Consider the following 26,730-nt stretch of genomic DNA (forward strand, 5'->3'; position numbering starts at 1 on the left):
ACAAACAGGTCTTATGCTGGGCATACACGGCGCAATTGTTATCAATCGAGCCGCTGATGGCTCGATTGATAATATTCAACCTGTCCGATCACTGCGGCGGATCGACTCTGCGCTCAATCCCTGCGGGCGGATAATGGAAGAAACGAGTGGCTAATAAGGAACTGCCCGTGGGGACGAGCGGGAATCGATGCACGCGGACGAGCGGGGTCGCGCCGGCATCGAGCCAGCGGCTCGATATGCCCAGCATTAAACTGATTTGTAAATGATGTGCCAACATGCCCCCTAATTTCCATGAGAATAGAGATTTTTGGTAAAATGAATGCAAATTACCCCACAAATTATCACATAATTTACTGCATGCAGTAATTCATGACTAAAATATACCGCATGAGGTAAAACATGACTAAAACCTATCTGACTACCTATGTGTCATTACTGCATGAGGTAAATTACGTACATGAGGTAATTTGTTTGAAAACCCTACCACAATTGAGGCCATTGTTGACCTAGTCTATCCTCCCTGGGTTTGTACATTTGTCTGTCATGGTCGAGTAGTGTATGGGTAGCTTTACTCAGCTTCAACATGTAATACCAGACATGTGACAGCAGGTGGTGCTGTGTCCCCCCTCACTTTAACCATGAGATGGACTGCCAATTATTTGTCAGGCATGAAGGGGAAGAATTAACGTGTGCTATAAATGTCTTTATTTGTGTGCCTGGGGACATCTGTATGTTGCTGAGCGGAGGAGGGGGGGACGACATGGCTTTCTGGAATGTCTATAAATTTATATTCTGTCTCCATTGTCACCCCTTTGTTTTCATTCCTGGTCAGACCTCTCTACTATATAAGGAAAGTTGGATGATGAGACTTGTGTAATGCTGTCACTGTGGTGGGGCTTGGGGGGAGGGAGCCAGTGTAACCCCTGCTGTGCTGGCTGCGTTAGGGTATGTCACATGGGGCAAAACTATGCCTGACTCCATCTTGTTATAGCCCTCCTCTTCATAACTGTCACACACATCTCCCAGCTTGAAATAATCAATGCAGTGGTAATAGTGCAAACTGTATGTAGCTTGGAATCGGACCAATCAAAATCTACTTCCTGTCAGCTGTGATTGGCCCAATCCAAATCTGCATTAAATTTGCAGGTGAGTCAGAGTTATTTGCGTCTCCCTGAACTCTGGATGGGCAGAGGTTTTGCAAAAGGTGTGAAAAAAGCCATCTGTGTAGACCAGAGCAGCAATCCTGTAACGGGAGGGCATTTGACACCATTTATCATCAACGCAACAGTTTTATCGTCCCCACTCAGATATATTAACAAGGAACATACAAAGCGTCACACACCGTGCAGTATTGCGAGGTGCTGGGCCAGTAAATTATTCTAAGTATTATCCACACCCTCAGTAGAAGCAAAGGAATTTTTATTTACATTTCAAGTCAGATGTCCATTCCAATAACCAACGAACGTTATGGGGCCACAGCAGGTCCCTTTTGTCAAGGCATTCAACAGAATGTTAACCTGTAACGTAACCACAATTAATGCCTCCAAAACTTTCAAAAATGCCGACATAAACAATTGCTAATTAGCATATGTAAACCTATTTAACCACTTCAAAGAGATGCAGTGATCATTTGTTTACTTCCAATGGAATCTATGCACTCATTACTTCCTATTTAGCATACTATAGAGACGCAATAGGAAGTAATGCGCGAGGACATCTTGTGGCCAAATAGTAAAATTACACCTACACACATTTAATTTAAAAAATAAATAAAAGACCCACAAATTTTAAATTAACAGATTACCTCCCACACCATCCCATAATTACCCAATTTTTTTTTTTATATTAAAAAAAATTACAATAAAAAAAATTATATAAATGGTTACCTTAGGGACTGAACTTTTTTAATATGGATGTCATATTATATATGATAAATTACTGCTAATTCTGAAACTATGGGCTTGTAAATAGTGACGGATGCAAAACTGAAAAATTCACCTTTATTTCCAAATAAAATATTGGCATACATTGTACTAGGGAAATATTTTAAACATTGCAATAATGGGGATAAATTGGCAAATAAAATGCATGGGTTTTAATTACGGTAGCATGTATTATTTTAAAACTATAATGGCAAAAAAAGGTGAGAAATAACATTTTTTTTTTACCATTTGGTGAAAAAAAACAAGATATAGATTGTTTATTTGTGATAAGTAGTAATAAAGATATAGGTGAAAACTGCTCTGGTTTTTTAAGGCTACCCGAGGTGACATGATGAGATAGACATGGGTATATACAGTGCCTAGCACAGAAATACCTAGGCTGTTTCTTTTTTTCTTTGTCTGCCTGAAAGAGTTAAAATTCAGGTATGCAAGTGACAGTTTCTGTCCCAGTCGGACTGGGTCAGACGATAGCATAACCCTCACTGATAAGTAATTACAGCCATAAAATACGTTCCTGTCAGTAAATGCTTTGCTTGGTATCCAGGGACACTAATAGGGGTCCCTAGAAATGTCATATGCTTTGATCACTTATCGGACTGCTTCTTGGGGGTATGTTTACATATGATAGTTATCAATTGTTTATAGAGGCATTTTGGAGGTATGTTGACTGTGATTACACAATTTATATACTTGTCATGCACATGATTTTGTTGTTACTATTCTGTTGAATGCCTTGACAAGGGTTACCAGCCGTGGCCCCAAAACGTTCGTTGCTTACTGGCATGGACATCTGGCTTGAAATGCAGATGTATTAACAGGCGGGCATCGTAACGCAGTTGACCTCTGTGTAATCTGTGTCAGTTAGTGATAATTGAAGAAAGAGATCTACCTGTACGTGTAACAGCCTGGTCGTTTCATTTCCCTCATTAGAACTGGCGAAGGTATCAGAGAAGAGCGACGAAAGATATATTGTAGAACACAAAATGAATGGTGGCCACTTCAAACAATTTATTTTCCTTTGGATGTGAATGTTATGCAGATAACCTCTCAGATGTCTCAAAGTTTCAGCGCCATTTATCTTTTTGGATAGCCGGTAAGCAAGAATTGCGACCGTGGGAAATTGGTGAATTAGTATAAAAGTGCTCATTAACAGTACAATATTTTCCGCAGATATAATTCGATCAGATTTTACAGACCGTAAGTAATCCTGAAGGTACCGTAATTGTCTATTGTTCCTGTAATCCATACATGTCAAACTCCGGCCAGTGCACCAGATCTGGCCCTCAGAGCCCTCTGATTTGGCCCTCAGGTGGTTTCTCCACTTTGCATTATGTTTGGCCCATTCTAAAGCACCAGGGAAGCTATATTGGAGGTAAGCCCTAGATAACCAGAGAAGCCATATGGGGAAGGGGACAGCACTAGATACCATGGAACTATATAGGAGAGGGAAGGGGCCATTAGACACCAGGGAACTGTGTAGGGTAGGGGGCCACTAGACTCCAGGGAACTATAAAGGGGAAGGAGGGAACCACTAAACACCAGGAAACTGTGTAGGGAAGGAAGGACCATTTGGGAACTGTATAGGAGAGGGAGGGGGTTTATTAGACACCAGGGAACTGTATGAGGGAGAGGGGTAGCCACTAGACATTGAGATTGGCCCACGACTTGGTCCCAGAGCTCAATTTTGGCCCATTTTGTATTTGAGTTTGACACCCCTGCTGTAAACAGTTCAATTTGAATACTTTTTCACTTCATATACAATCATAAAATCAAAACTTGATATCAATTAAATTGTTCATACCAATTGACCAAAGAATTGTTTCTCTTGGATTTTCTACAAGTACGGTGCAATTTTCTGTACAATTTGAGCGTAAAACTCACCGTGGCAACCATTTAAGCTGAATAACTCAATAGTGATGGTCAGTGTAATGCTAATATTAGCCAATCAAAGCAGATTTTATTCTAATTGTATCCTGGTTGGCATTGGATCAATCAAATTGATCCATTTCAAAGCGGCATACAATTTTCGTTTGAAGGGTGTTTGAGAAAATCACATGACCTACAAAATGTAAAAAATAAACAAGAACCCCACTTGTGGGTTGTTGCAACAAATAGCATGTCAGGTGATAACAGAAACTACAGTCAACACTGAAAGGCATACAATTTTCATCCACTCAGTCGTTAGCATTTCACTGACTGTCCTTAGTGCTGATACAATTAGTATTATTATTATTATTTAGTATTTATATAGTGCCAACATATTCTGCAGCGCTGTACAGAGTACATAGTCTTGTCAGTAAGGGCCCGTTTCCACTCTCCTAGAAACGGCCGCGAATCCACAGTTTCCCCGCAGGCAAATTGCGCGGGGAAACTCTGCCATAGGGGATAACGGCGCCGCCGGTCAAATCGCTTGCAGTAGCGATTTGGCTGGTACCCCCTACAGAATTCACGGAGGAGGCTGCGATTCCCATAGCCGTGCATGGCACGGCTCATGCGATTCGCCTGCGATCCCGCCCACCCGCTCAGTGCCGGCGTGCGTCTACAAGACGCACGCCGCACCAGTGGAAACGAGCCCTAACTGTCCCTCACAATCTAATCCCTACCATAGTCACATGTCTATATATGTATTGTGTAGTGTATGTATCGTAGTCTAGGGCCAGTTTAGGGGGAAGCCAATTAACTTATCTGCATGTTTTGGGATGTGGGAGGAAACCGGAGTGCCCAGAGGAACCCCACATAGACACGGGGAGAGCATACAATCTCTGTACAGATAGTCCGCTGGCTGGGATATGAACCGGAGGACCCAGCGCTGCAAGTCGATTGCTGACCACTATGCCACCGTGCTGCCCACCTGCACTGTACTGGCGCTTAAGCCTGCTGCAACTCTGCCAGGGTCACATGCTGCCAGAAGCCAATCTGTGGCCATGTGATGATGTACAGTTCTGCTGCTGTATTGGCTATGCGTTGTGACATGAGACTGCCTGAAGTTTTTCTAGGTTTGCGCCGTCTCCTCCTCCAGCTGTGCCAGCAATGTTAAGTCCCACTCAGAACCTCCATATTATATTTTCACAAGTCATCCAGCAATCCTTCGTTCAGTAAAAGAGTTCCACCTAAAGTGGACCTGAACTCTTGCACAGGACAGAAGGAAAGCACAGAAAAATAGAGTTGGCGAAAGTTTGCGAACCGGCGAGCATCGCGAACCGCAATAGACTTCAATGGGCAGATGAACTTTCAAAACTACAAACACTAATTCTGGCCACAAAAGTGATGGAAAAGATGTTTCAAGGGGTCTAACACCTTGACGGGGGCATAGCGGAGTGGGAGAGTGACGCACAGCAGCGTTTTTAAGGGCAGAAATCACATTGCATTGCTAAATTGGAGGCCTAAAGTGCTTTAAAACATCTTGCATGTGTATACATCAATCAGGTAGTGTAATTAGTGTACTGCTTCACACTGACACACCAAACTCAATGTGTAATGCACTGCACACAGCTGTTTGTGTAGTGACAGCCGTGCTGGACTGGTGCGCACGATGGCGGTTTTCAAGCCCATATGGTCGGGCTGAGGTAGCTCAATGACGGAACAACAGTGACTGAGTGTCCAGCTGATCGAATTTGGTCTGTCCACAATGAAGCAACCTTTTTATCTTCTTGGGTTAGGTGTGCCCCCCAACACACTCATATAGCTGGTCATTGCTTCATTGTGATACGCAAGCCCCTTCACCACAGCAAGGTAACGATCACGAAGGGGAATTGACGCATGTACATGCCTTTTGTTTTGTCGTTGCAGCCGCAGTGCAGCTAGAAAAATTAGGCAGGCATCTACACGCACCAGAAAAATCATTATAGCGGCCACAGCTAGCAGCGGCCTTAAAAATTCAGGAATCCTCCTGGAGTCCTGGACCCTGTTGGTGGTGGTCGGAGAAGGCAGTCAAGTGGCCTGCAGACGGTGTGGGGACCGACTTAGTCTTGGGGCAGGCAGTCACGCGGCGTGCAGGCAGATATGCTGTGTGTGGGGACTGACTTAGTCTTCGGGCAGGCCTGACCGTGCTTTGCAGACCAGGCATCCGTGGTCAGATGGACCCTTGACCCAACTGTGTGCCAGAGATGACACCACGTGCCTTTCAACATCACAGTACAGTTTGGGTATCGCCTTTTTTGAGAAATAATTGCGGTTTGGTATCTTCCACTGCGGTGTGTGGCTTTGTTTTTGTGTGCTGCTTTTCCTCAGGTGGTTATCCCATTGCAGTTTGTGTTTTTTCATCATGTGCCTTCATAAGGTAGTTGTCCCTACGCGGGTTTTGGTCTTTCCACGGCTCAATTTTCGGTGGCAGAGAGTACAGATGGCATCGTTCTCATCTGAAGCAGACACACACAAAAATTTCCACACCGCTGAGTCCTGGGATGATAACACTTTGGTGATGGCTGCCAACGGAGTGTTAACTAGGGTGCCAGAATCAGGGCAGGAGGAGGAAGATATGTCACGCTTCCATGCAGAAGCTGAGGAAGATGAGGTGTTCTGTGTTAAATAGTCAACTACGTCTTGACAATATTGGAGGTTGATGGCACGTGCCTTCTTCTGAACACTGTACTTTGGTCGAGGGCCACACTCGGGTGGCCTGCCTCTACCTTTTGTTTTGTCCAAATTGGGGGGATGAAGAGAAAGGTATGCACTGACTTGACTAATACAATGTGCAGTCACACAGATGCAGTGAAAGGTATACACTGACTGCTGGTATAACAATGTGCAGTCACACAGGTGCAGTGAAAATGGACGCACTGACTGCTGGTATATAAAACGGCGTGCGGTCACACAGGTGCAGTGACTGGTATTATAATACAATGTGCAGCAGTCACAGTAGGCGCTGAATGTGCTGGGCCTGGCACAGTATAGCAATTAGCAAGAACCAGCTGTGACAGACAGGGCTGTATTTGCAGTGTCAGTGGGCCACACAAAAAAAAACACATCACAAGAACATTAGCTCTCAAAAGAGCTGTTTTGGGGTGCTTTTCAGCAACAAATATCAGCAAGGAGCAAGCTAACAGACCTCCTAACTATCGCTTCCCCTATCTCTCCAATGTCTCTCCATTCTCTCACTAATACAGCAGCACACAGACAGAGTGAGAACATGGCCGACGCTGCTGCCTTGTATAAGGGGGGGGGGGCTCCCGGAGGGAGTGCAGCCTCACTGGCTGCCATGTGTCTGCTGACTGTGATGTAGAGGGTCAAAGTTTAGCCCAATGATGTAGTATAGGGGGCGGGTCGAACTCGCATAAAGTTCGCGATTCAACGCGAACCCGCGTTGTTTGTGTGAATAAGTTTGCGTGCAAATCATTCGGGACAACACTACAGAGAAATGCACCCTGTATGTATTTAGAGAGTTTAGCCTGACTAATCCCCCCCCCCCCTTATCTCATATTAGATGAGTTGCGTTGCAGCATGCTTTTTTTCACTGGAATGCAATGTGATGCAACTCAAAGCATCGCATCTAAGTGTGAATCCACATTTTTTGGCACATTAACCTCCTTGCTGGTCTAAAAAATCCGGCAAGGAGACAGCATGGAACTTTTTTTTATATTTTTTTTTAAAAATCATGTAGCGAGCCCAGGGCTCGCTACATGATAGCCGCTGAGCGGCAGCATCCCCCCACCCACTCCGATCGCCTTCAGCGATCAGAGTATGCAGGAAATCCCGTTGAGAACGGGATTTCCTGCAGGGCTTCCCCGGTTGCCATGGCGACAGGGCGGGATGACGTCACCGACGTCATGGACGTCGGGACGTCACAGGGAATCCCAAACCACCCCTCAGCGCTGCCTGGCCCTGATTGGCCAGGCTGCGCAAGGGGTCTGGGGGGGGGGGGGGGGGGGGGAGGGCGGCGCGACGTTGCGGATAGCGGCGGCGATCGGGTGTTACAAGCAGCTAGCAAAGTGCTAGCTGCTTGTAACAGAAAAAAATTATGCAAATCGGCCCAGCGGGGCCTGAGAAATCCTCCTGCTCAGGTTACCCCGAGCTGAGCTCGGGATAACCGGCAAGGAGGTTAAGTGGACCTGTACTCTTGCACAGGACAGAAGGAAAACACTGAGAAATGCACCCTGTATGTATTTAGAGAGTTAGCCTGTCTAATTCCCCTTCATCTGTGACCAATCACCAGTGTAATTCGATCTCTCTGCTGAGAGCTACTTTATAAACTCATTATTTTTAACCCTATGGGCTTGATTCAGAAAGCAGTGCTAACCTACTTAGCACGTCTAAAGTCTTTAGGCGTGCTAACCAGGGTGCTAAGTAGGTTAGCACCAGATTTCTCAATCAGATCGCGCGCAAAGTCCTATGCGCGTGCTAAGTCCCATAGGCTTTAAAGAGACTCTGAAGCGAGAATAAATCTCGCTTCAGAGCTCATAGTTAGCAGGGGCATGTGTGCCCCTGCTAAACCGCCGCTATCCCGCGGCTAAACGGGGGTCCCTTCACCCCCAAACCCAACCCCGCACACCTTGGTCGCAAACTTGGTCGTGATTTATTTCTTCCTGGAGGCAGGGCTAACGGCTGCAGCCCTGCCTCCAGTCGCGTCTATCAGCGGCGCATCGCCGCCTCTCCCCCGCCCCTCTCAATGAAGGAAGACAGAGGGGCGGGGGAGAGGCGGAGATACGCGCTGGCAGACGTGCGTGGGGCAGGGCTGCGGCGGTTAGCCCTGCCTCTATGCGGAAGAGGGGATGCGCTGCACGGAGGGGGATTTGGGGGTGAAGGGACCCCCGTTTAGTGGCGCGATAGCGGCGGTTTAGCAGGGGCATACATGCCCCTGCTATCTATGAGGTCTGAAGCGAGATTTATTCTCGCTTCAGACTCTCTTTGATGGGGACTTCGCGCGGAGCGCCCTGCGCTCTGTGCAGTGCACGCGTAAAGTTTTACGCGCGAAAAGCTGGTTTAGACGTGCTAAGGGGGTTTTCACAGGTGTGCTAACAGTTAGCACCGCTTTGTGAATCAAGCCCTATGTCTGCTTCCATGAAAGCAGGAAGTAGACTCACTGCAGATTTATTGCAGGATTTGTATCAGCTGCAATAAAGAAATGTTTTTCTATAAAGGTTATTATGCTGTTGCTTATCTTTTAGAGCAGAGAGGAAGTTCTGAGTTCAGGGCCACTTACCTTGACTTCTTGTAACTAACCTTAACGTACCCCTGAACCAACGCCAAAATAAATGATTGAAGCCCATGGTGGGCTATATTACCTCCTCCTGAGTTTGCTGCTGCTGCTCGTGTCCTCTGCTCCCCTCTTCTCCCTACTAATTACCCATCCATGGTACTTTTCATATTCAATGGGATCCTCCACTTTGAACCTAGTACACACATTCAATTTTGATTGATAAAATTGGCCAATCAAAAGTGGACGTGTGCATGCACCCTAGACTCCTTTGCCACTGAAATTTGAAATGATACATTTGTCTTTATAGAAGGGTTAAATAAAAGAGAAGTGAGAAATGGTTTCTTACTGCAGGCAGGACAGGATGATAATAAGAAAGATGATGACATTGCTGAGCTGTAGTGCTGGCAATGGAGGGCTCATCTCTTAGCAGTAGAGGGAGGAAGTGGGTGGTGTCATATGCTCGATACCTTTTGGAACTAAATTCTCCTAGCAGGAATCATCTTTGGAACTTCTGCATCAAAGAGGAAAACTGCAGAGTTCCCCATTCACCCTTTACGGACTATGACAAAGCTGAGGGGGAATGAGACATGTAACCCAGTGGCATTTTGCAGACTTCTAGAAAGCAAAGTTATTCAGTGGCTAGGTCTATACAGCACTATGGAGACTGGCGGCTTCCATCAGAGGCTGATCACACGGGTGTCCCTGCCGGCCTTTGCCGTCTCTCTTGGTGACCTCCTAAGCCACTCAGCTGTCCCTTCTCCCTTCCCAGTCTCCTATCACCCCCCTCCCCTCCTCCCCCCTATAGACTGACCCAGTCGCCTATTTTTAGGTCTTTATTTTTCCGCTTGTTTTTCTCAATTTTCAATCAGGTTTGTGACCTCATCACCTTCTCCCGCTTTTTACATTTCCTCCTTCCTTCCACCCCCCCGCCCCCCTGCATCATTTCTTCCACATGTGCTCACCGACAACCAATAGGTTTACCCTCCCATAAAACTCCCTTAGGAGGGGACAGAAAACGAGTGAGCTCATGATATATATTTTCAGTGGCAGCTGCAGAACAAAAGGGGAGATAATTACATTTTCAGGTTGGAATTAAGTGCTGCAAAGGACAGTCGCTGGATCCCATGTCAGGCTCAGGTGAAAATATACCATACCAATATAATCCTATACAATAAAATGCAAGTGTCCCTGCGTCTGTCCCGGGCTGCAGGGCGGGCTGGCCGAGCGGGTGGACGTGTGTGTGTCTGTGCGCGATGCACGCACGCATGTACGCACACACGGCGGTGGCGGCGTGAAGAGACCTAGAGCCCGTTTTTAAACGAGCTTAGGTCAACTAGTATACCATATAATATACTGTTGGATTGACTTGAGCTGCGTCTTATCAGTCGTTGGTCACCTCTTATCAGTGATAACGCCTTGTTGTTTGCACATCTTTTACTTGACAAAAGTTGTCCAACTTCTTAAAGTTGTTGAGCCTTCAGTAACAAGCATTCCGTACAGATCACCTGGCAGAACTAAAGATGTCACCAACAGTGATACATTTCAGGATGTAAATCAGGGAGAGGAGAGATTGTACAATGGACAAACGCTGACTAAATCATCTATAATGAATATTTTTACAATAAGCAATTTTCTTCATTACGTTGTTTTCACTAAAGTTCCTCTTTAAAGAGACTGTACAGAAAAAAATTGTCCTGGGGGGTATTCACCTCGGGAGGGAGAAGCCTCTGGATCCTATTGAGGCTTCCCCCGTCCTCCGTCCCATGGCGATCTCACTGCAGCCCACTGAATGCACAGCCGACAATTTGTCAGGCGGTGCCATATTTACCTTCCCTGGCTCCAGCGGGTGGCGCTGTTGCGGATCTCCGCTCGGAAATAGCCGATCGCAGTTGTGTCCCCTGTACTGCGCAGGAGACTTGTGCTTGCGCAGTACAGCGGACCCGACTGGGATCAGCTATTTCCGCCTATTTCTGAGCCAAGGGCCGCTACTGCGCTGGAGTCGGGAAAGTAAATATTTACATGGCCGCCGTTCCTGGAGCTGCAGCAAGACCACTGTAGGACGAGGGAAGCCTCGATAGGATCCAGAGGCTCCCCCCTCCCGAGGTGAGCACCCCCAGGGGCGTTTTTTTTCTTCCGTACAAATTCTCTTTAAGATGGAGGATTGAGGAAGCCCCTTGACCATTTAGATTTGGCTTCAGTTATGCTTTGAGGATCACACTTGATCTTTGTGAGGCTCAGTCAATGGGGCCCGCTGTGTGTGCTCGGCAAACTATCAGCTGTCACATGGATAAAGTCATAAATGACTCTCATCAGCTGAGTAATCAATCTGTTATTCCTGATAACAGCCTGGAAAAGTACATTTAAAGGGAGAGTCCAGCTTTTATGGACTCCGACCGCTGCTAAAAAGAATTGCTTACAGATCAAGGTCAGAGTGTTGACTTAACAGACAAAAATACAGAGTAAGCAGCATTGCTGTGCATAAACTACAGATAAGCGGCCTGTGTCAAATCTGCTGATACAACTGCCCAAACTAATGCCTGGTGCACACCATGCAATTTCCCATCAGATGGGTCCAATGGATCATTTCCGACAGGTCTGATCTGATTTCCGATCATTTTTCTGATCGATTTTCTATCTGTTCACTTCTATTCAAAAACAATCGAAAAGCAGATCGGACCTCTCAGGAATTATCTATTGAAACATCTATCTGGTAAGAAATTGCATGGTGTGGACCAGGCATAATGCTAGGTACACACACCATACAATTTTTTGGCAGATTTACCTGCCAGATCGATTATTTCCAACATGTTTCGATAGATTTTTTGATTTTCCAATTGTTTTTCCGATCGATTTCCGTAGAGTTGAACGGAAATCAATTGGCATAACGATCAGAAAAAACAATCGAAAAATCAATCTAAATTCCAATCTGACATGTTGGAAATAATCGATCTGGCAGGTAAATCTGCCAGAAAATTGCATTGTATATACCTAGCATAAGGTCCAGTTCATTGTTCCTGCCAGCAACTGGTGCATTGTTTACTTTTGTTGTGTGGCGTTTCGTTATTTCGTGTCCCGCCGGATTTTTGTGAGAAAAAAATGGCAGCGAATGCTCGTTCCCGCCTGAACTCGATTGACAAAACAATGGGATAGTCTCATCCAGTTTTAATGAAGTCAAATCTTAGTGCAGTGATCTGCAAACTTGGCTCTCCAGCTGTTAAGGAACTACAAGTCCCACAATGCATTGCTGGAGTCTGACAGCCACAGTCATGATTCATAAAGGCAAATGCATTGTGGTGCTTGTAGTTCCTTAAAAGCTGGAGAGCCAAGTTTGCAGATCACTGGGTTAGGGGATGCAGCGTAGATTCTATTCCGCGCCTTACCACGGTCCCAAACCGATCGCTGTTCCTAGAGCAAGTAAACTCAACTGTCACGTGACAGCCAGGCTTCCTCCTATAGGAGCCAGTTTTGTTGGCTCCTTACCAGGTGATCACTGTGAGCCAATCGCATTGATCACAGAATAGCCAAATTAAAACACATGCTAGATTCTGAGACAAAGCAGTCTTTATCTGCCGAGTTTAATCTAGTGTGTGTACATAGCACCCGAGTGAACACGTGGTGATCCTTGCGTCGAGGAACACATACTTTACTAAGAAGATGCGAGTGGCAGCAGCAAGGAGGACACAGGAAACCTCTACAGGATCCAGAGGATTCCCGCTTCTTAGGCGAGTATGCGCTTTTTGACCCGAGGTTCACCTGAACTCTTGCACAGGACAGAAGGAAAACATAGAGAAATGCATTGTGTGCGTGTTTAGAGAAATTAGCCTGCCTAATTCCCCCTCATCTGCCACTAATCACAAGTGTAATTTGATCTCTCAGCTGTGTCAGCTGGCTGCCTCCGCAGAGCAGCTAATTTGTAAACACAGGATGTTAACCAGGTGATGTTCCATGAAAGCAGGACGTAGACACACTGCAGATTTATTGCAGGATTTGTATCAACTGTAGCAGATAAATGTTTTTATTTAAAGGTCATTATGCTGCTGCTTATCTTTTAGCGCACAGAGGAAGTTCTGAGCTCAGGTCCGCTTTAACACTTTATGAACCACAAGGCTCTGTGCACTTTGACTTAACTAGCAAGACCGTAAAGCTATGGGCATTTTTCATATGGCATTCAGGTCTCAGATTATGAAATAGTTTAGACTATCTGATTACAAAAGAATCTATGCAAATGCCTGTGGAATCTGGTATTAAGAAACCTCCTTTTCTAATCTAGGGAACTAAAAAAAAATCACTTTAGCCAGAAATCTGAGGATACTTATGTTTAGAACTTTAGACTGAAATCAGTGCCTCTTAATGGGTTAAGCTATAGTCTGACCCCGACCCGGACAGAAATTGTCACTTGCATATGTGATGTTTAACTCTTTCAGGCAGAGAAAGATCAAAGGGAACAAAGCCTAGTTATTTGTGTGCTAGGCACTGTACATACACATGTCCATCTCATTATGTCACGTCACCTCTGTTGTCCTTTAAAGAAAAACATTTCCTTGTTACAGCTGATACAAATCCTGCAATAAATCTGCAGTGTATCTACTTCATGCTTTCATGGAAGCAGACATTAACATCCTTTGCTTTCAAATGAGCTTATCTGCTATGGCAGTCGGCTGACACAGGGAGAGGTAAAATTACAATTTGGGATTAGACACAGATGAGGGGGAATTAGACAGGCTAAACTCTCTAAATATATACAGGGTGCATTTCTCTGTTTTCCTTCTGACCTGTGCAAGAGTTCAGGTCCACTTTAAAAAACATCATTTTTCTAATCTAGGGAACTAAAAAAAAAACCCTTTAGCTATTAATCAGAGGATACTTATGTTTAGACTGAAATCAGTGCCTTTTAATAATTTAGGTTAAAAGGCAGTGGCTGCTGTAACCCGATTTATCCATTAGCACTCTAGCAGCTCAGGGTGACCCTAACTAGAAGGAAGGTATAGGGGACATAAAGAGACTGAAAACCCTCCTACTAAAAAGTAATGCTAAGTATGGTTTGCCTTCTTAAAACAGAAGGAATTTGTGGTAATTCAGCTTAAAGTAAACATTTGTGGTTCCCCACAATGCACCGGTACTGAATATGCAAATTATCTCTTTATGCCCCTGAAGCCAGGCTAGCATCCAGAACCGCTGGTGTCTAGCAAGCCTAAAGCTTAAAATTTTACAGAGCCATACCAACAGGCTGTCTGCATGTGGGGTTGATGTGGCTGTGTAAAATTTTAAGCTATAGGCTTGCTAGACACCAGTGGTTCTGGATGCAGGCCTTCTGATACGGATGTACAAAGAAGGGGGCGGGCTGTTTAGTAAAGCATAGGGAAGGGATAGTACCCCCTTTTGCATCGGGTCATGCTTGCAGATACTTTAAAAATGGGTCGGGCAAATACTTGTGTTCGGTTTAGCCAAATGAAGGAGAAAGTAGTAAATTTGCCTAGCTCTGAACCAGAAAAGCGTGGGCGAGTGTCTTCCATAAACTGATACCACGCGGGGATCATCCCACGTCTTGGGAATTGCTGGAACGTGACAAGCTCTTTTCCGAACCACCAAGAGAAGTTAGGGGTATGGAGGCCTTCTGGAAAGTCTGGGTTGCGGAATATCTCAGTGAGCAAGAAAGATTTGGATTGTAAAGATGCCTACTCTGCAACAACATTTTCAGCCTTATTTCTTCTATCCTATAAGTTTCTATACTTGTTCTAATGTGGTCTGAATTACTGCAGCCTTTTCTAGTTGCAATGTCTCTGTATGATATCTAATAATGGGCTGCCTCTGTTGTAATGAATACAAGTTATGCACGCACCCTGCAGGCTCTGTGTGCTTTGTTTACTCCTCACAGACAGTGATGCAGTTTGTGAGGCTGAGGGGGGAGGGAGCTCTGCCTGTCACATGCTGAGAAACTGAGAATCCCACACTGGAGTGCAGATAATTTACTATGTAATAAAAACTTGTCGTATACTGCAACATGATAGATAAATAGATACACACACACATATTAGTTTGTGTGTGTGTCTATATATATATATATATATATATATATATATATATATATATATATATATATATATATATATATATATATATATATATATATATATATATATATATATAATGAGAGAGAGAGAGAGAAAGAGATACAGTGGCTTGCGAAGTTTTCCACATTTTGTCATCTTACTGCCACTAACATCAATCAATTTTATAGAAATTCTACGTGAAAGACCAATACAAAGTGGTGTACATGTGAGAAGTGAAATGAAAATCATACATGATTCCTTTGGTCTGAGTAAAGTCAGTTGCCCATAGACATTGCCTTCCCTTATGAAAGAGTTGATCTCTTTCTGAAGAGACAGGATATCACAGCACTTTAACCACAACCTTATCGCTAGAAGATGCCATTCGGAATAAAAAGAAAAAATTTGCTCATCATAACCATGTCATTGAAGAACGAGAAAATAATAATCCCAAAAACAAAATAAACAGCAGAAACCATAACTCGGTAGGTTGGTAAAACAAACTGTTGCAGTTGAGGATGAGAGGCGATAGCAATAATCCAACTCTCTCGGGTCATACCTCTGGTTATGTGGGCAGCAAGAGAGCTCTGAGTGGTTAGGGCATTGTTGTGTATAGAAATTTGTAAGACTCAATTGGCAAACATATACAGCTTGTAGAGGGGGCGTGAGGAGATGGACAGAGGTCAGAAACTGCTCTCTACGCTTGATCTCACACTACTGGTCCATCTTCCCGCACATTCCCTCAGAACTCAGGTAATAAAGCACTTATGGGCTAACACGTTTTATAGTATGGAAAATGCAAAAATAACCCCCACACCCCGTTTCTCCTAGCTGATGATTCAGATGCATTATAAAGATCACACAAAAGTACTGAAGCATGGTCAAGCCGCCACCAGGCACACAAGCCAAGAGAGGTGTACAACAGCTAAGGCTCACATCAATATCTAATTAGGAGTAGAAGGTATAATAGCTACATTTAATACAAAAAAGGGGAAAGAATTAGGGTGTGCTAGGTGGCAGCCCAAACACACCCCAGGCTATTTCCCTATATACATATATGTGCTGTGTTCTCCCCAGAACTTTTTGTCCAGCCGGGGGCAAGAAAAAGTAGTCGGTTGGGGCGCGGCGGGGGAGTAAAGGGCTGGTACGACTTTGCTCACAGCAAAGGAGGAGGATGAGGAGGAGAGCCGATGACAGCCGGGCGCTCACCAAAATTAGCCTGTGCTCAAGGGCATTGACCCCACCTCTGATCTCCTGTATCTGTGTGGAAATGACCGCCACCGCTGTCGCTAGCAGGGCTGTGGAGTCGGTACAAAAATCACCAGACTTCTCAGTTTCTGAAACCACCGACTCCAAGTTCCTAAAATTGCTCCAACTCCTCGACTCCGACTGCACAGCCCTGTTTGCTAATTCTGCTTTGAGCATCCCACTGATGCTAGGGAGGAGTTCCTCGTAGGAGCTGCGGTCTGCTTCAGGGCTCTGATCAGAACTTCGTGGCTGTGGGGATTTGCAGGGTGTGGCCTGGCTGGAGGAGGAAGTTGGCGCTATTTTGCCTGTGCGCCGGCCTCGATTCCCCGAGAGGAGCTCCGAAATGGATGGCTGAGGGGGAATAGGCGCGGTTCGCTGCTTTCTTTCCCTTCCTGGTCATCTCCCATGAAGGGTAAGCTTGTGGGGGTGATAATTAAGCTCACAGTTTGCAGTTAGAAGCCCTTTCCGGACGCTCAGGCACGGAGCTTATACAGGAGGCATCTTCTCCAGTGCGCGCAGCGCATGCGCCTCCTCGGGTTCCCTTTAAAGGCCAACTGAAGTGAGAGGTATATGGAAGTTGCCATATTTATTTCCTTTTAAGCAATACCAGTTGCCTGGCAGCCCTGCTGATCCTCTACCTCTAATACTTTTAGCCATAGACCCCGAACAAGCATGTAGCAGATCAGGTCTGACAAGATTAGCTGCAAGTTTGTTTCTGGTGCGATTCAGACACTACTGCAGCAAAATAGACCAGCAGGGCTGCCAGGTAACTGGTATTGTTTAACAGGAAATAAATATGACAGCCTCCATATTTTTCTCACTTCAGTTGTTGTTGAAGGTCAGATTCCTCTTTTATAAAAAAAATGTTCGATCTTTCAGTTGTTCATCTTGCAACAATTAAGTATCAACTATGACTGCAGTTTACTTTCTTTGTTGCTTGCCTATAAACACACTGCTATTCCACAGTGTTTCTATCAAAAAATGGCCAAAAGGAGTGACAATCTTGCTCCTGATCGCTGGAATAGTGCAGGCATTGAAAGTGAGTGACAAGAGCTCCTGCTTTGTGCAGTCAATTAGGGGGAGAAGAGGAGAGGGGTATCTAAGAACTGGTGCTGCAGGTAACTTCTCCATTCCTTCTGCAAAACTTACATTTGTTTTTGTTGTTTTGTTTTGTAACAAAAAATGATTTTGTATAATGAATTTAAAAATAATGGTCTAATCGATGTTCATTTAAAATCTGTGTTCTGTTCAATCACCGTACGTGGTAATGTTACAGTGATTTCGTAACCCGGTGCGCGGGAAGCTCTCGCCCTTCATAATCTCCCCATAAATTGCCGCACCTCTCGCTGAGCCGCATTGCACCCCTGTAACTCATTTCATGCACCGAGTCTCCTGGCTATAAGTCTTGGGCCGCACGGCGCAGCGTCACCGCCATGATTGGAATACCCAATTATCTCCACGTCCACTCCGGTCACACATGAATTCCCTGACGATGGGCCCTACATGCCCCCTAATGGTGAAATCCCTCCACTGCGCCCAGACGGAGACTGCCAAGCTGTGAGACTGCAGAGGGCTCATCCAGGGCAACCTAGCAGCCTGCTTAAAGGACTTCGACTCAACTTTAAAACAAGACATCTACCAGTAGTCAAGATAAACAAAAACTCTCTAAATATCAGTTTAGGTCATTTAGTTGCATCTTAAATTGACCCTGTACTCCTCAGCGGAGTTCACACTCGAACACTACCAGCCATAGTATAATGTCCCTACCATATTATTATTTATTATTATTATGTATTTATATAGCACTGACATCTTCTGCAGCACTTTACATAGTACATAGTCATGTCACGACACAGGCATGTTTGTAACCTGTTGCAAGTTTTGTACCGTGCTTAAATAAACTACTTCTGCATTGGAGTTCCAGAATCCGCCTTCTTCTTTCCACATTACATAGTCATATCACTGATTGTCCTCAGAGGAGCTCACAATCTAACCCTACCATAGTCATAGTCTAATGTCCTACCATATTATTATTATGTATTTATATAGCACTGACCTCTCCTGCAGCACATTACAGAGCATAAAGTCATGTCACTGACTGTCCTCAGAGGAGCTCACAATCTAATCCTGCCATACTCATAGTCTAATGTCCTGCCGTATTATTATTATTAGGTATTTTTACAGCACTGACATCTTCTGCACCATGTTACAGAGTACATAGTCATGTCACCGACTGTCCTCAGAGGAGATCACAGTCTAATCCTACCATAGTCCTAGCCTAATGTCCTACTATATTATTATGTATTTATATAGCACTGACATGTGCTGCAGCATGATACAGAGTACATAGTCATATCACTGACTGTCCTCAGAGGAGCTCACAATCTAACCCCTACCATAGTCATAGTCTTTGTCCTACCATATTATCATTATATATTTATATAGCACTGACATCTTCTGCAGCACATTACAGAGTACATAGTCATGTCACTGACTGTCCTCAGAGGAGCTCACACTCTAATCCCTACCATAGTCCCCGGGCCGGCGGCTGTGTACGGAGCTGTCAGCATGGAACAGACAGCTGCAAGGGGCTGGAGAAATCCCCAGGTAAATAAATCGGCTTTCCTATTCTTTGCCTGATGACTCATTTAAGGAGAAGGAAGGCTCTGGGTCCTATAGAGCCTTCCCGTTCCTCTCATGGTCCCCGCGTTCCAGCGCTGCCACCCCTGTTCACATCGCCTGCAGTGGGAGGCTGTGTATAGGTTGCATGCGCACTACGGAGCACTCGGGCTCCCAAAGACTTTCGAAGCATCCCGCGACAGAGCGCGCAACCAAGTATTCAAAAGTGAAAGTTTGATTTAGGATTATTATTCTGTCCCATTACTTTTGGTCCTTTAATAAGAGGGAAGCACATATGCAAACTGTTGTAATTCCTACACCAGTCACCTGATCTGGATGTAAACACCATCAAATTAAAGCTGACAGTCTGCAGTTAAAGCACAATGGCCTCAATTCACTAAGATTATCTCCTGTCTTTAATAACTCTTCTAGAGTTGTTACCATGGTGATAAGGCATGTAGTACTCAGGAAACATTTTACCTCAGGCAAACCTAAACAGTGTTCTCCCCAGGCTCTTTTAGCCGGGTGCTCCACCCGGCTAGATTTGGTGACCACCCGGCTGTCATCGGCTCACCTCCTCACCTCCTCCTATGCTGTAAGCACAGTTGCCCTGCATTTTTAACTCGCCCCACCCGGCTACTTTTTCATGCCACCCGGCTACTATTTCATGCCACCCGGCTGGAAAAAAATTCTGGGGAGAACACTGCTAAAGTTAACTCTTCTGTCTTTAAGTTAACTCTTCAATCCTTAAAATAACTCCAGAGTTAAAGACAGGCTGTTAATTAACTGCATGTGAAAATAACTACAGAGGAGGTAAATTAACTACAGAGGAGGTAAATTAACTACAGAGGAGGTAAATTAACTACAGAGGAGGTAAATTAACTACAGAGGAGGTAACTTAAGGAACTCTCTTGCCTTATTATCTCCAGCATGATCTTAGTGAATTGAGGCCATAGTTAACTTTAGGTTTGCCTGAGGTAAAATGTTTCCTGAGTACTACATGCCTTATCACCATGGTAACAACTCTAGAAGAGTTATTAAAGACAGGAGATAATCTTAGTGAATTGAGGCCAATGTGTTGGTTTCATTTCAAATCCATTGCGGTTGTGTATAAAGCCAAAAATGTTAGAATTGTGTTGATGTCCCAATTTTTATGGACCTGACCATATATACTGAGATTCAGAGAGGAGACCAGGGCACACCTGAACTGCAGCACTTTACAGAGTACATAGTCCTGTTACTGACTGGTAGAGATTAGATTGTGAGCTCCTCTGAAGACATAATCATCAGGATTCGCTTCAGCCAGATGCAGTAAAGATGGATAATGCCTGGAAACAGTTTTCTCTTTATTTACTATATAAGATTCACTGAAATCAAAATGTTGATAGTACAATACATACTAGAACAAGTATTTATCTACTTATATACAGTGGGATGCGAAAGTTTGGGAAACTGTTAATTGTCATGGTTTTCCTGTAGAAATAGTTGGTTGTTACAATAAAAAATGTCAGCAAAATATATCCTGTAGGAGACACACACAGTGATATTTGAGAAGTGAAATTAAGTTTATTGGATTTACAGAAAGTGTGCAATAATTGTTTAAACAAAATTAGGCAGGTGCATAATCCTCCTTTTGCAGAAATTAAAGCTTCTAAACGCTTCCTGTAGGTTCCAATGAGAGTCTGGATTCTGGTATTTTGGACCATTCCTCTTTACAAAACATCTCTAGTTCATTGAGGTTTGATGGCTTCCGAGCATGGACAGCTCTCTTTAACGCACACCAAAGACTTTCAATTATATTCAGGTCTGGGGACTGAGATAGCCATTCCAGAACATTGTACTTGTTCCTCTGCATGAATGCCTTAGTGGATTTTGAGCAGTGTTTAGGGTCGTTGTCTTGTTGAAAGATCCAGCCCCGGCGCAGCTTCAGCTTTGTCACCGATTCCTGGACATTGGTCTCCAGAATCTGCTGACTGAGTGAAATGCGTCCCTCAACTTTGACAAGATTCTCAGTCCCTGCACTAACCACATAGCCCCACAGCATGATAGAACCACCACCATATTTTACTGTAGGTAGCAGGTGTATTTCTTGGAATGCTGTGTTTTTTTTCCTCCATGCAAATTGCCCCTTGTTATGCCCAAATAACTCAATTTTAGTTTCATCAGTCCACAGCACCTTATTTCTAAATGAAGCTGGTTTGTCCAAATGTGCTTTAGCATACCTCAAGCGGCTCTTTATGCTGTGGGCGGAGAAAAGGCTTCCTCTGCATCATTCTCGCATACAGCATCTCCTTGTGTAAAATGCACTGAATGGTTGGAGGATGCACAGTGACTCCATCTGCAGCAAGATGATGATGTAGGTCTTTGGTGCTGGTCTGTGGGTTGACTGTGACTGTTCTCACCATTCGTTGCTTCTGTTTATCCCAGATGTATCTTGGTCTGCCACTTCGAGCCTTAACTTGAACTGAGCCTGTGGTCTTCCATTTCCTCAATATGTTCCTAACTGTGGAAACAGACAGCTGAAATCTCTGAGACAGCTTTTTGTATCTTTTCCCCTAAACCATGATGGTAAACAATCTTTGTCTTCAGGTCATTTGAGAGTTGTTTTGAGACCCCCATGTTGCTACTCTTCATAGAAAATTAAAAAGAGGGAAACTTACAATTGACCCCCTTGAACACTCTTTCTCATAATTGGATTTACCTGTGTATGTAGGTCAGGGGCCACTGAGCTTACCAAGCCAATTTGAGTTCCAATAATTAGTTCTTTTGGAATCAATAAAATGCCAAATTTATGCACCTAATTTTATTTGAACAATTATTACGCACTTTCTGTAAATCCAATAAACTTCATTTCACTTCTTAAATATCACTGTGTGTCTCCAATATGATATATTTAATCGTAACAACCAATGATTTATACAGGAAAATCATGATGATTAACAAGGTTGTACAAAGTTTCGCATCCCACTGTATGTGTTATTTTTCCTCTGGGATAGTATGGCTGTCCCTGCTGCATGTGCTACTGATGTACATAGCTTTAGAGGCAGTGGAAGCCCAGTCTTCACAAAAAAAAACACCCTAGCCTTTCCCCTGCAAACAGCTAACCCTGCGCTAACATTACACTTAATCTAATATCAGCTTTTTACTCGCTGATCGTGCAGCTTGTTCAAAGGTGCTTGTGCAGATTGTTTCAATGCCGTTCTAAAATGCCATCCCCAGCAACAGAGCGACCTGCACTGAGTTCCTGCTGTTCAGGTGGAATAGGGTTACCTGTGATATGTCTGTCCCGGGCTGTTTTAGAAGTTTGATGGCCCGGCCCCCACTAGTCCTGTTCCCCCGGCCGTCGTGCCAGGTCAGGCTGTTGCCGATCTCTCTCCGGAATCGGTGGTTGAGGTTCTCAGTAGACACCGTGTGCTCCAGGAGGTTCCGGCAGAACCGGAAGTGGGCGGCAGCTGGCAGAAGAAAATTCAATAATGACGGTTAGTGATTGACTTAACTTATTCATACAGAGCTGTGTATTTCAGGGGGGCTTAAAGGACAACTGAAGCGAGAAGGATATAGAGGCTGCCATATTTAATTCCTTTTAAAGCAATACCAGTTGCCTGCCTGTCCTGCTGATCCTCTGCCTCTAGTGCTTTTAGCCATAGACCCTGAATAGGCATGCAGTAGATCAGGTATTTCTGACATTATTGTCAGATCTGACAAGCTTAGCTGCATGCTAATTTTCACTTCTGCAGTCAAATAGATCAGCAGGACTGCCAGGCAACTGGTATTGTTTAGAAGGAAATAAATATGGCAGCCTCCATATTCTTCTCACTTCAGTTGTTGGCCCTATAGTGACATAGTAGAATGCAGTGAATTATTCAGGATACCCACTTTTATGGTAATTTCCTGGTTTCAGCATCAGAAACATGTCTTATATCTATTATATTTAAGGCTGTATATTGGTATGTAGCCCCGCCGTCCCAGTGATATTTTGTACTTGCTTCAGAACTCTAAGTAAAAAACAAAAACATTCCGCAGAAATCACTTGATAAATGTCGCCACCAGTGATAAATTTCAGAATGTAAATTGGAGAGAGGTAAGATTTTACAATGAGCAAAAACTGACAAGCTAATTTATAAATGAACAATGGAAAAAAAAAGGAAATTTTATTAATTACGTTGTTTTCACTACAGTTCCTCCTTAAAGGAGAACTGTAGTGAGAGGGATATGGAGGCTGCCATATTTATTTCCTTTTAAGCAATACCAGTTGCCTGGCAGCCCTGATGGTCTATTTGCCTAAAGAAGTGTCTGAATCACACCAGAAACAAGCATGCAGCTAATCTTGTCATATCTGTCTAAATTTGTCAGAAACACCTGATCTGCTGCATGCTTGTTCAGGGCCTATGGCTGAAAGTATTAGAGGCAGAGGATTAGCTGAATAGCCAGGCAACTGGTATTGCTTAAAGAGAACCCGAGGTGGGTTTGAAGAATATTATCTGCATACAGAGGCTGGATCTGCCTATACAGCCCAGCCTCTGTTGCTATCCCAAACCCCCCTAAGGTCCCCCTGCACTCTGCAATCCCTCATAAATCACAGCCACGCTGCTGACAAACAGCTTGTCAGAGCTGGCTGTGTTTATCTCTATAGTGTCAGTCTGCTGCTCTCCCCGCCTCCTGCAGAACTCCAGTCCCCGCCTGCATCCCTTCCCTCCCTGCTGATTGGAGTGAAGGGACAGGGGCAGGGACCGGAGCTATGCAGGAGGCGGGGGAGCAGCTGAGACTGACACTACAGATGTAAACACAGCCTCACAGCATGGCTGTGATTTATGAGGGATTGCAGAGTGCAGGGGGACCTTAGTGGGGTTTGGGATAGCAACAGAGGCTGGGCTGTATAGGCAGATCCAGCCTCTGAATGCAGATAACATTCTTTAAAAACACACCTCGGGTTCTCTTTAAAAGGAAATAAATATGGCAGCCTCCATATACCTCTCACTACAGTTCTCCTTTAAGCCACGTATACACAGTAGATGATACTTGGCTGATGAAGACCGTCTCAGGCGATAATTGCGTCTGTAACTAGAGCTTGTAGAGGATCCTTAGCAACACCCAATCACATTGTTCTCAACACTCCAGCCACCCACAGGAAGCTGCCATGTCATGCGTGCTTGTTGTCTGTCCACCTCCCTTTATAGTAACAGCAGGGTCGCCAGACTGCAGACGCATTTGTATAAAGGATCAATTCCTGATCTCTGCCAGGCGACAGGAATTGTAGTGTGTACTTAGCCTTACAGGCAAAAGTTACATACACACATGAGATAATTGTCGGTCGAAACGGACGATAACGACCATTTCAGCCGACTATTGAGTTAAGGTAGCCATAGATCTAGCGATGCTGAAATTGATCTGGAATCAGCCTTGTGACACCTCATTGGCCCAACATTTCCTCCCTAATGTACAATGTGCCCTCCACTCCTCAGCGGTTGTGCGACCATACTGTGTTTGCGTTGCGACCAGGGCTGTGGAGTCGGAGTCGAGGAGTCGGAACAATTCTGGGTACCTGGAGTCAGAGGTTTCATAAACTGAGGAGTCTGAGTCGGATGATTTTTGTACGAAATCCACAGCCCTGGTAAGTATTATACTAAGGAGTTGGAGTCAAGGCCATTTTGGGTACCTGGAGTCAGAGTCGGTGGTTTCATAAACTGAGGAGTCGGATGATTTTTGTACCGACTGCACAGCCCTGGTTGCGACTGTATTGCATTTGCGCTGCGTTCATTGGCAGCCATGTACGTGAACCCCAAGTAAGGGCTCTACAAGAAGATCAACAGTTATGAAATAATGACCAGTTCCAGAACCGCTTGTCCTTAGTGTTAAGGACAGGGCTGTGGAGTCGGTACAAAAATCCACCGACTCCGACTCCTCAGTTTAGGATTCCACCGACTCCTCGACTCCGACTCCTCTAATTTGCATATTACAATCTTGTTGATTGAGAGTATGTAACGTGAAATTCGTCTCTTAACTGACAACGCTTAGGAATTTTAAAAGACAACTGAAGTGAGACGGATATGGAGACTGCCATATTTATTCCCTTTAGTCATGGACTAAAACTAGTCCTTGGTAAGAGTACTTGTAAAAAGGTACAGACCGGAACAAAGAACATCTATCAGGCCCTAGGCAATGTAACTGTGGGTACATGTAAGAGTGATGTGCAGGTACTCTGCAGGGGAATAAGGAGATTCTTCCTCTATTACACATTCTTCATGCACAATCTGAACCAGGTTTATGGGTGATAGACAACACCTCTGTGTTCAATGTGCACAACATTCTCAGTGGATTCCCTGCAGCTCTGTGGAGAGTGCATACAGTGGTGTGAAAAACTATTTGCCCCCTTCCTGATTTCTTATTCTTTTGCATGTTTGTCACACTTAAATGTTTCTGCTCATCAAAAACCGTTAACTATTAGTCAAAGATAACATAATTGAACACAAAATGCAGTTTTAAATGATGGTTTTTATTATTTAGTGAGAAAAAAAACTCCAAATCTACATGGCCCTGTGTGAAAAAGTGATTGCCCCCCTTGTTAAAAAATAACTTAAAGGTGGTTTATTACACCTGAGTTCAATTTCTGTAGTCACCCCCAGGCCTGATTACTGCCACACCTGTTTCAATCAAGAAATCACTTAACCTGCTGAGCGGTCTGGACGAGCTCAGCTCGTCCAACACCGCCAGAGGCTGCCCTTCAGGCCCTGCTGGGCCGATTTTCGTCAAATAAAAAGCAGCACACGCAGCCGGCACTTTGCCAGCCGCGTGTGCTGCCTGATCGCCGCCGCTCTGCGGCGATCCGCCGCGAGCAGCGGCGAAAGAGGGTCCCCCCAGCCGCCTGAGCCCAGCGTAGCCGGAACAAAAAGTTCCGGCCAGCGCTAAGGGCTGGATCGGAGGCGGCTGACGTCAGGACGTCGGCTGACGTCCATGACGTCACTCCGCTCGTCGTTATGGCGACGATGTAAACAAAACAAGGAAGGCCGCTCATTGCGGCCTTCCTTGTTTATTCTGGGCGCCGGAGGCGATCGGAAGAACGCCTCCGGAGCGCCCTCTAGTGGGCTTTCATGCAGCCAACTTTCAGTTGGCTGCATGAAATAGTTTTTTTTTTATTTAAAAAAAAACCTCCCGCAGCCACCCTGGCGATTTAATCAGAACGCCAGGGTGGTTAAATAGGAGCTATCTGACACAGAAGTAGACCAAAAGCACCTCAAAAGCTTGACATCATGCCAAGATCCAAAGAAATTCAGGAACAAATGAGAACAAAAGTACTGTAATTGAAATCTACCAGTCTGGTAAAGGTTATAAAGGCATTTCTAAAGCTTTGGGACTCCAGCAAACCACAGTGAGAGCCATTATCCACAAAAGGCAAACACATGGAACAGTGATGAACCTTCCCAGGAGTGGCCGGCCGACCAAAATTACCCCAAGAGCGCAGAGAAAACTCATCCGAGAGGCCACAAAAGACCCCAGGACAACATCTAAAGAACTGCAGGCCTCACTTGCCTCAATTAAGGTCAGTGTTCACGACTCCACCATAAGAAAGAGACTGGGCAAAAACAGCCTGCATGGCAGATATCCAAGGCGCAAACCACTTTTAAGCAAAAAGAACATTAAGGCTCGTCTCAATATTGCTAAAAAAACATCTCAATGATTGCCAAGACTTTTTGGAAAATACCTTGTGGACCGACGAGACAAAAGTTGAACTTTTTGGAAG

General features: G+C 44.7%; 1 protein-coding gene across 7 annotated transcripts in view; it reads right to left on the reverse strand.

Moving 5' to 3' along the window:
* LOC137541584 (sterile alpha motif domain-containing protein 10-like) overlaps nt 1–26,730 on the reverse strand; it is a 597,983-nt gene that overhangs the window by 146,614 nt on the left and 424,639 nt on the right. For 5 of the 7 annotated variants that reach the window (XM_068262964.1, XM_068262963.1, XM_068262959.1 and 2 more), the window contains one exon: nt 22,263–22,444. In XM_068262964.1, coding sequence (XP_068119065.1) covers nt 22,390–22,444 — 55 coding nt within the window. In that variant the 3' untranslated portion in view covers nt 22,263–22,389. Of the gene's footprint in view, nt 1–15,461; nt 15,497–20,587; nt 21,496–22,262; nt 22,445–26,730 lie in introns of those variants that run through there. The other 2 variants (XM_068262961.1, XM_068262960.1) reach the window with 2 other exon arrangements.

This window comes from Hyperolius riggenbachi, chromosome 12 (assembly GCF_040937935.1).
Source record: "Hyperolius riggenbachi isolate aHypRig1 chromosome 12, aHypRig1.pri, whole genome shotgun sequence".
Taxonomy (NCBI): Eukaryota; Metazoa; Chordata; class Amphibia; order Anura; family Hyperoliidae; genus Hyperolius; species Hyperolius riggenbachi.